Consider the following 10,941-nt stretch of genomic DNA (forward strand, 5'->3'; position numbering starts at 1 on the left):
ATGCAATGATTATATTATTTCTTTTTATTTTTAAATCTTAAACTAAAAAATTCACATCTTCTCTCTTTCTTTTTAGCATAAGAATTTTCCAAAATACAGAAAAGATAACTATAAGATATTTTAATATAAACTATTATTTTTTATGTATATATACCTTCTAATTATACCATCTAATAATTTCTTTTAATTTTAATTTTAATTTTTTATTAGATCAACTATACGACTATAAAGTAAATTTAATATGATAATCTTTATCAACTAATAATATATTATATTATATAAAACTCTTTAAAAAGATAATAAATATAATACTTCAATTTTAAAAAATCACTAACTGATATCTCTATTGATATTAAATATATAAATAAAAACAACTATTATTAAATTTAATTAAATATAATTATTACTTAGCTACCAAGAATACTAACTATGAATAACAGGTATCGACTATTACCTATCCGGAATAACTTAGCTACACGGACTATATCTTTCAAATGCATACTAAAATAATGAAATAATATGATTTGAATATGCTTACATGTCATCTCCTATGAGTTGGCCTTTATTTGATTGGCTCGTCTTTTAGTATAAGTATGGACTAAACAAAGCTTGATGTTAAGGAATATGCCTTTAATTGGCTTGTCTTTAGTATAGTTATGGACTGGCTCCAAAGCTTGATGTTAAGGGATGTGCTTTAATTGTCTTATTCAGATTTTGGCCAAGAAAGGGGGGAAAAGAAAATCATATCTTGTCTTGAAACTTGTATGGTTTGAATGCACGATTTGTATTTGATTACTTGGTCTCTTTTGCACGTTTTGGCTGCTTCTTAATGCTATTCATCAGTTTTTCTTCTGAAAAGAAAAAAAAATAAATTTAATCGCCCCTGTAATCTCTTCTTAATGTCGTAAGAGATAAATAACATTTTTATATGACTAATAAAAGGTCACTCCTTATAATTAGAGAAATTTCAAATTTTTGAATAAATCAAATTCTCTATATTTGGTTAAAATCTATTTAAAAAATTATTTTATTTGAAAAAAATATAAATATATATATAAGAGAAAATAAAATAAAAATAATAAAGTCCAAAGAGATATTTTGGTGTTCTGAAATACATTGATAAATTAATGTTAAATTTATTTAAAAATTCTATCTATTCTGTTAAAATTTAATTTAGATATTGATGTGTATTTTTTAATACTCGCAAGTGCATGTGCCGTTCCTATAGTAAGGGTAAGTTCACCACGAGATCGATCTCTCAAGGAACTATAAGGCTATTTATTATAAAGACTAATTATCAACACAAAACAATAAAAGTAAATCTAAACACTCTAAATCGTATGTTTGAGAGGATAATGATCATAAAGTAAAATAACTAAATAATAAGTAAATATGAGAATGCAAATGCAAATACTTATGATCTAAAACTATATGCTAAAAATAGTATTTAATCTAGCCATTTACTTAGTAATCTCTTTATTTTACTTTAAGTCTAGATCTAATGAATGAGATGGTGATGTGCCTTTTTCCTAACTCACTCAAGCTAATGATGCAACTTAGATTTCTTATACCAATATAGATTAAAATAAAGATGATGTTTCTAATACTTTTAAACCTAAAGATTTTCATAACAATTACTATTGCTAAATTAATATGATGGTTAACTAACAATAATAACTGAAACTAATAAATATATGAAGGTAAAGAAATCATTCATTAAATAAATAAATAACAAGGTTCATATAAAAGTAGAAAGACTAAACTAAACACTTATGAAAACTGGCCTAACATATTTAACCCAATGATCATGGTATTAAATAGAAAGACATAAAAAGTAAAAAGTGAAAAGCTCCCTCAAGATCCAGAATTTTTTCAAGTAGGAAGAAGAGTGGTCTTCAGTCTCCACTTCTTGAAAAGCTCTTAGATTCTAAAAGAACAATGAAAACTAAAACTAAAGTGTTTATAAAGAATTATAGAGAATTAAAGAGAAAATAATGGTGGCAGGTTTAGAGAGCAGGTAGGAGAAAACTCCCCTCCTTCTTCTTTTCTTTCCCTTCCTCCCTCTTCTTTAGGGTTTTGCAGAGATTTATATAAAGGAGAGTCCTCATCTAAATAAATCTTTCTAGAGATGAGTAATACTAATATAAGTCTATCTAATAGATAAGACTTTAAGTATCTTAATCTCCACCAAATACTATTTCATAAATACCTCTTAATATAAATTCTAATAATTATACAAAATGACTAAAATATCCCTTGGGCCTTGTAATTAGCAGTCTATACGTCTTAATCTTGGGCCTTGACACAAATATGTCCAATTAAACTTCTTTTAGCTCCATATTCTCCTCTTTTTACTAATATTCCTGAAAATAGACAATTAAGCTTAAGTGAGATCAAAATACATATTTTCACCATTTTATATATATAAATATATAATTAAAGCTTTAAAATACCCTTAAATATCTATACATAATTTGGACCGATTAGATATATTCAATCTCACACAAATTTGAATATGTAAAATTTTAGATTAATTTTGACTTCATCAAAAGCACATAAATTTTAGATTTGCAAATAAATTTCATAAAATTTATGGATTTCAATCAAACACAATGTAACTATATCTCTAGAATGTTCACTTAATTAATAAAAGAATTTAAATCAAATAAGTAGAATCTAAAAGTTTAATTTTATTCCGATGAAAATTTACATAAGATAAAAGGGAAATCTAAGACATTTTTTCTATTGCTCTTGCCTTGGACAATTGCTTTTTCTTACTATTACTATTGTTGTAAAATCTATTGATATTGGTGCAACATATATTGATAAAATATTGATATAAAATGAATAAGAGAGCTATTTGAGCCTATCATTTTAAGAGAAATCGTATTGCAACCACCTTGCAGGTATAATTACAAAGATCAAACAACAATTAAGATTATAAAAATATAAAAAATTTATATTGCCCCTCTAAAAAAAGCTTACATAAATATTATATTTAGTTTATTAAATCTAAATAAAAAATAATCGTCTACTAGGTAATTTGTAGTTAATCTAAGTCTCAACTGAATGAAAGCATGTAGTGGAAAGAAATAAGGCCACGAAGTTGAAAAGAGCAAGAAAGTAGAGCAAATAAGTTATATCATCAACATGTAAAAAATGTGAAAAGTAATAATACGTACTCTCAAGATGGGAAATTAATTGAAGACTAAACCAATAATTAAAAATATGTTAGAGCATCTTTCAAACTATGGAAGCCTATAAATAGGCAAGAACCCGAGCAAATCCAATTACCCAACAAATCAATCAAATCAAAATAGACCTAGAATCTATAAACTTTACTTTTATTTTTATCTTTTATCCTTAGATTAGAAAGCTATCAATAGATTAGACAATAATTCTTAGATTAGAAAAAGCAATCCTTAGTTTAGTCAAACAATTCTCAGCTTTAATTTACAGTACGTTCAAAGTTTTCAAATGTTCCTCAATATTCAATTACATCTGTAAGTCGATTGCTTTATGCAAATAAATTACTAAAACTTTCTAGTTACTACTTCAGTTTATATTTATTGCATCTTATTTCTTAATTTACATTCACATCATTGCTCTTAGCTTACAGTAATTTAGCTCTTAGTTTTATTCCTTAAGTTCAATTTCACATCCTTAGCTCATAACTGACGCTAACAATTTAATGTTACATCTTTAATTTATTATTAGTTTAATCTTTAGCTCATTACTTAGCTATGTATATTGATTTGGCAAAATTGTATTAGTTTAGCTAAGAACCCAATATAATCTAGGTCTTTTTATTACTTATACAATCATCTAGATTAGAAGTTAAATGGTCATACATTTTATATTTATTACATCTATAGCAGTTATTTGAATTAATAAGCTTCTGACACATTTAGTAATCTATAGCACATGAAAGGACTGAATACTGACTAAAGAAATACAATTAAATTAGATTTAAAACAAATTCGCTCCTCTCAATTACCTCGGTTCTTTTTTAACAAATAGATTATTGAATTGAAAAGGAAATAATTTCTTTTTGTTATTTGTACTAACTAAAACAATTGAATTTGTGTTACATTGTTGAGTTGTTATGTAGCAACATGTTGGATTTTCTTTGTGCAATTTTGTCCTAATAAGAATCTATTAAAGTTTTTTACATAATGTTTTGTTAGAAATTTTACACTTTTATAATTATTCACATAAAATAATATATATATATATATTATATCAAAAATAAAAACTAATATTATCCACATAATAAAATATTTTCGAAGTTGAAATTAAAGTAGTAAATTTAAGTCTTGTATATATGAAAGAAATTTACTTTTTAGTTAGTAATTAATAATAACTAAATTTATTTTACTTTTATTTATTAAAAAAGAGAAATATGAAACTAGTTTAACTTGTTAAATAAGTAGTAAATTATTAGGTTAAGAAATTAGACAAAATAGACCAATAGGAAAGCAATTGTCTAAGAAAATGTCAAAGGGAAAATGTTGTTAGCATTCCTCTTTTATCTATCAATACTTTTACTATTTAGATCTCCGTATTATTGTGTACTTTATGAGAAATGATTTTAATTTTGTTTATATAAAGGGAAAAATTAATGTTAAATAAATAAGAAAAAGATATTCTTATTATTTGCCAACTTGTACTCAATGACTTTATACAGCTATAAATAGATTATTATATGTATTTCTTTATTATTAAATTTCTATTCTTAAAAAAATAAAACTTTTTTTGGTCAATATATTAGATTGAAAAATAAATTATTTAAAAATATAAAATTACCATCATCATAGATTAGTCAAACATTGTACAGAACCATTGTGGAGAAGCTATTAGGAAAGGTAATTTATTTAGTAGACGTGCATACAAAGCTTTGAGAAAGATACTTAAGCTAAAAACAAGGGTTTAGTGTTGACATTATGAATGGGCACATAGCTAAATAGATGTTCCATAGTGTGAGGATATACAGCATCAGATGTTCCGTTCCACATTAACAGTGCCAATTGCAAATAAGTTGCTTCAGTGTTATGCCCTCCATCGAAATACACATATTTAGATGGCTCCTCGCACTTCTCATAAGATCCATCTCCTCCACAGCCTTCTCCGCGGTTACTTCCGGTGCCACAACATGCTATTGCCCCTTCCTCAAAACCTTTCAATATGTAATAATATTGTTAAGATAAATTTATATAAAAAAAAAAATTCAAATTATCTATCTACCGATAAAAAGTTTTTTGAAATAGAGTTGATAGAATCAGCAACTGATTGTGATTAAATTAACTATTAAACTACTGATTCTTAATACCTCCAAATCAAACATATGCTTAATTTTTATAAATAAAGGACTCCAGAGTTAGAATGCAGATTTAAACTAATTTTTAATTTAATTTCTCATAGTAAGTTATATATATACCCACCGAAATCCGTAGGTCGGCTTATTCTATCTTTAATCTGAGTGAAAAAATCAAAAATTGAGGAAGTAAATCCTGGATACTCAGACGATTTCTTCATTGACTCCATCACTTTATCTAGGAGATCATTGTGGAGTGATGCGAGTGTTAAGAGGTTTGGAGCGCAACCATCACCAGTGATGCTGTTTTCTTGTTTGTTCATTGGTAAGCAACCAACAGGTGCTACGTTCTGAAACATGAATTTTCTTGCCCCAAATTCAGTATAAATTTTCTGCAAAAAAAGGATAACGAATTAATAGCATGGTGAATATAAAATATTTAAATCTAATTAATCTATCAATACATATAATCTTACATTGTAGAGAAATTTAATGCATGTAATTAATTATTAAATACCTTGACGATTATTGTGAAGTTGCCAACCACAGCAGTTGCATATTCTTGCATTTCTGCGAAGGTGGCAATTGGGTGTTTTGTGTTAAAGGTAAAATGGTCATTACCGCCCATGTTCATCAAGTAAACAGCTTCCTTCAATCTCTTATCGACTTCGGCTTCACCGTATTGTTCTTTCCAGTTCTTAACAAATTGTGTAAAATTGCCATACTGTTGTTCAAGGTTCATCTGAAACACAATAATGGCAGTGTAAAACCACTAAAGGAACAGATTTATAGAAACATTAATTATTTAGAAAGAACAAACAGATGGAAGCTATGAGCTAAGTTAAATGAGATAATATGATTAAAATGGTCACTAAATTTTGCACTTAATTTCATTTTAATCATAAAAATTTATTTTATTTCGTTTCAATCATTCAACTTTTATTAGCTAATAAGAAAAGAGTAATTAAAAAAAAAAAGTCAAGTTTGTATGGACAAAGTGAATAAATTGTAATTTAAAATAAAATTGAATGATTGAAATGAAATAAATAAAAAATTATAATTAAAATGAAATTAAATGCAAATAACTATTATTATCCAAAAATAATAATTAACAAAGAAAAGAATATTCTAATTAACAAAGCCATTAATTTTTTTTCTTTTCTTTTCAAAAATCCAATTGAAACACAAAAGCCAGAAAGATCATGAATTATTTCATATTATAGGATACTAGACAAAGCCATTAAATTGCCAAAAATACGTTAAGGATTATCTCATGGAGATTCACTTCTCATGCATTAATCAAATAATTTGCTTACCGCTTTATCATAGTTATTGAAAACACCAGCACCAGCAGAGGCAAAGCTAGCACCATGGCTGAAATCTGCATCGGTATTTAGAACTGGTGGGATAAAAGGTATATTCAGGAAGGTAGCTGCATATAAAACCAAATATAAACATCACTTCATTTTCCTGTTATAATCAATTTGCACCTCTCTTAGAAAGAAAAAACCATTCCCTGTATACTCAGTTAATAAATTACCAATAAAATCAGGAATTAAACGACCATCAGATAATCTTCCTGTAGGATGGCCAGGGAAGGTTTCGCCATAAGGTGGAAAAAAAGCTGGACTTGGGTTGGCAGGGTCGATGAAAATAGCGTTACCAGGATCAAAGATTGAGTCTCCAAAAATGAAGAAGTACTGAGCATTGCAGCTGATTGGGTTGAGAAGGGCGACACTAGCACATAGACACATGACAGATAGGAAAGAAGCTAAACTGATTGCCATTATTTAAATATATATTGTAGGCAAAGCTTAAGCAGACTTTGTATCTTGGATGGTCTTCACTGGTTAACTATCACTTGCTATTTATAATGGTTCTGCTTAAGATAGGATACGAAGGGAATGCATGTTTTTTTCTTCTTTTCTCTTCTTTCTACTTTTCTTTGAAAAGAAAATTTTCTTTTCTTTTCTTTTCCTTTTCGTCAAAATTGGTAACTAGAAACAAAGAATGTTATATGTTCACATAAGATATTCATTGATTGACTGGTTTTGTGGCCACTTAATATTAATCCGCCTAATTTTTTGTGCCTAACATTAACATATATAAATATATAAAAAAATAATGGTTTCAAAACAAAAGAAAACGTCTATATTATATATTCTCAATTTAAATTGACATAGACCCCATTTAGTTTTTTTTTTTCCTACTATTTAAATCCCATTCTATTAGTTCATTTATTTCTGGAAGAATTCATGTTTGAGTGAATTATAGTGATTTGCATTATATTACTTTAAATTTCATTTTCTTTAAGGAGATTTTGCTTCAATCATTCTTGTAAAATAAGAATGTTTACTCTTTTTCTTTTCTATTTACCATTTTTAAGCACTGTTTTGTAAAACACACTTTTGGTATATATACAGGTTTCTTATACTTTTCACTAGTTTGTTAGATTAGACAACGACATTATTGTAGATGTTGAGATCCCTTTAAATAATATTATCTATAACTGTTATACAAGTAAAAACTCATTTAATTTGAAAAGATGACTCTAGATCTCTCTCTCACTTCTAAAAAAAACACTTTTTATCACTTGAATTAGAAATTAAATATTCTAATGATTTTCTTAGAATAGGAAACTCTAATATTTGATATTGTCTGACTTTTGAGCTTTACTGATGGTCGTCCAGAACTTAGAAATGATATTCTTTTAAATCGAAAAGGAAATCCTTTATTTTTAGCTGAGAAAAAATAATATTTTTATACACGATTTGATCATATTTAAAGATAACACACAATGATTGAAAAAGTTATATATGACAATAATTAACTTAAATATATAATTAATGGAACAAATAGAATATAATATTATTGAAGGTTGGTAAGAAAACTAAATTACAGGACATTATTAAATGCATCCAAATTCCAATAAAATCATTAATTATCTGGTTATAAAAGTTATTGTTATTTATTTAATTCATTATTTATTTATTCTATATTATTATTATTATTATTATTATTATCATTATTTTATTGCATACTGTTAATTAATTTTAAATTGATGACATGTTTGTTATCACCCGATTAAAATATTTATGAAGTTCTGCCTGATGGTCTTGAGACGAAGCCTACCAAGAGAAAGGACTGGACCCCTTTTAGCCTTACTTCATGTGCACACTGTATAGCCTAAGTAAAGGAAAAGCTCAAAATACAAATAAAAACCAAGAGCTTGATCCAAAATTAAACCTTTTTACCTTTTAGGATCACGCCATGTGGCGAGCTGTAAATAGCCTAAAATTGGATTAAATGCCCGCTGGTACCAAACCTTGGTCACTTATATCCAATTGGTATAAAGCCTTCAATTTGTTTCTTTTTTGTACCACCCCTATTATTTATGTATTTTCTGCCAGTACCAATGAGGAATCCAACACTTATTTGCTGATGTGGCTGCTAGATTTATAAAATACCACAGACCTGTTGCCACATGTGTTGCTGACTCCTTCACTTTATTCTAGTCAGCAATTAACTAATTACCTTTAATTTGAGCTACAAAATTGAGAGACATTGTAATAAAATTATTTTCATCCTCTAAGCTAACCCAAAAGTAATCGTTGGTATTAAATCTCAAAAATCAACGTAAACCGCTCGACTTCCACCTCCATTGTCAACACTCTCTGAATCTCTCGTTTCTCGTCTCTGACCTTTTGCTTTATACCTGCACATTGTGATATTGTAGAACAATGACACTCGACTGGCGAGTAAGGGAGAAAGCCGAAGACCCACCACTATACTGTAAGTACAAGCCCGCCGCTAGTTATTCTGTGGTTATTGGAAGCTATTTTGCATCTTTCAATGTATAATGCATGTTGCATTTCTTTGAAAGTTTTTACAATGCAGGGGACTAGGTTTTCCCTAATTCCTTTTTATTAGTTGAATGTTGATGATGTTTGTTTATTAATACTACGTGTGTGTGGTTGTTTCATATTTGTTTAATTAATTTATTTTGCAATGCCTAATTTTCACTACTTCAGTTTGTTTTGGCATGATTATGGAGTTGATGGTAGAGGTCAACCTAAGCTATGGGATATAGGAGCTGTAGATTTTGTAGTTTAGATAAGATCTCTAGGATAAAAATAGATTCAATGGCTAGAGATCTAGGAATGAATCCTGAAAGAAAGCTTATTATATGGAAGGACCCTACAAAGAGTATGAATGATGGGTTGAGAAGCCTTTAAACTGATAGAGATGCTTTAAAAATGGCAATGGTTGTGGAGGGTTCTAAATTAATGCATAAATTTAGAAGGGATAAGTTTGAAGCTGGGGAAGAAGCTAGGGATGAGGCTGTGAAAAATATGGATGATGACAGCTGTAAGGATAGTGAGAATAGTGATGCAGATTCAGAGGACAGTGAGTTTGTGGACTCTGATTATGACCTGAGGGATGAAGATGTTGATGATGATGCCATGTTTATGAGTTTGTTGATAAGGAGCTTGAGAGGGACAAACCTTTTGGTTCTAGAAGTGCTAGGCAACCTGCTGAGGAGTTGTCTGAAGAAATAGATTCTACAGTATATGGTCCATCAGATGAGCTGTTGTCATGCTCCTCATCTAAAAACAGTGATGCAGATTCAAGGAAGCAGAGATGGCCTGTGTTTAATGAGGAGACTGACATGGCAAATCCCAGCTTCAAGATTGGAATGCTCTTCAGTTCCTTCAAACAATTCAAGGATGCTATTAAGAGCTCATCAATCAAAAGTAGAACTCAGGTTATATTTAGGCCAAATACAAGGCAGAAATACAAGGCTAAATGCAAGAAAAGATGCTAGTTTTTTCATTTGGGCTTACCTGCTGAACTCAGACAAACAAACAGTGCAGATCAAGTCAGCCAATTTCACTCACAACTGTTCAAGAGAGGCATACAATAGGCATGTTAATGCCAATTGGATAGCTCAACATTATGTTGAAAGGTTCAAAGCTGATCCCAGTTAGGTAATTCAAGGGATCATACAAGCTGTGAAAGAAGATTGTGGTGTTGAAGTGTCCAGACTGGAAGCATGGAGAGCAAGAATTGCTGCTTTGAGATTTATCAATGGTGATGAGACAAAACAATTTTCTAGCCTTCATGATTACAAGCTATAACTCTTGAGAAGTAATCCAGGAAGCACAATAATTTTTGGTTTGAATGAAGGTGTCTTTAATAGTATGTATATGTGCTTTGTTGCATTGAAGGAAGGATTTAAGTTTTGTAGGCCTTTCATGTGTGAGTGTGACATGTTGTTAAACAACTTATGTGAGTGTTTTAACAATTTTATCTTAGATGCTAGAAGCAAGGGTGTGATAGCTATGAATGAGGTTATAAGAACAAAATTAATGAAGAGGATACATAAGAACAAGGATGCTATGAAAAGAATGGCATCTGCTTACTGCCCTAAGATCTTAAAAAAACTAGAAAAGTCCAAAGAATTTTATTGTATGTCTACAACAGAGTAGTCTAGAGGTGAGAGATTTCAAGTGGTTGGCCTAGGGGGACAATTTTAGTTGACAAATAAGAAATGACATGCACATGTAGGAGGTGGGATCTAACTGAAATACCTTGTTGTCATGCTGTATGTGCAATTTAGTATAACA

The 10,941-nt window shown here is 28.9% G+C and overlaps 1 protein-coding gene across 1 annotated transcript; it reads right to left on the bottom strand.

Annotated features, from left to right (window-relative positions):
* Positions 1-4,856: 4,856 nt before the first annotated feature.
* LOC8259276 (GDSL esterase/lipase) lies at positions 4,857-7,173 on the bottom strand. The gene is made up of 5 exons (XM_002517727.4): positions 6,855-7,173; positions 6,631-6,746; positions 5,832-6,056; positions 5,442-5,706; positions 4,857-5,176 (listed from the first exon to the last, which is right to left on the bottom strand). The coding sequence occupies exons 1-5, from the start codon at positions 7,099-7,101 to the stop codon at positions 4,911-4,913; spliced, it is 1,119 nt and encodes a 372-aa protein (XP_002517773.1). The 5' UTR covers positions 7,102-7,173; the 3' UTR covers positions 4,857-4,910.
* Between the last annotated feature and the right edge of the window lie 3,768 nt (positions 7,174-10,941).

This window comes from Ricinus communis, chromosome 6 (assembly GCF_019578655.1).
Source record: "Ricinus communis isolate WT05 ecotype wild-type chromosome 6, ASM1957865v1, whole genome shotgun sequence".
In the NCBI taxonomy this organism is placed as follows: Eukaryota; Viridiplantae; Streptophyta; class Magnoliopsida; order Malpighiales; family Euphorbiaceae; genus Ricinus; species Ricinus communis.

What these genes read in the sequence shown, in the direction of transcription:
- LOC8259276 (XM_002517727.4), bottom strand. Translation starts at nt 7,101, where the DNA reads ATGGCAATCAGTTTAGCTTCTTTCCTATCTGTCATGTGTCTATGTGCT. An exon ending in ACTTCACAATAATCGTCAAG is followed by an intron (nt 5,707 to 5,831) that starts GTATTTAATAAT and finishes CTTTTTTTGCAG; the next exon opens with AAAATTTATACTGAATTTGG. An exon ending in AAGCCGACCTACGGATTTCG is followed by an intron (nt 5,177 to 5,441) that starts GTGGGTATATAT and finishes ACATATTGAAAG; the next exon opens with GTTTTGAGGAAGGGGCAATA.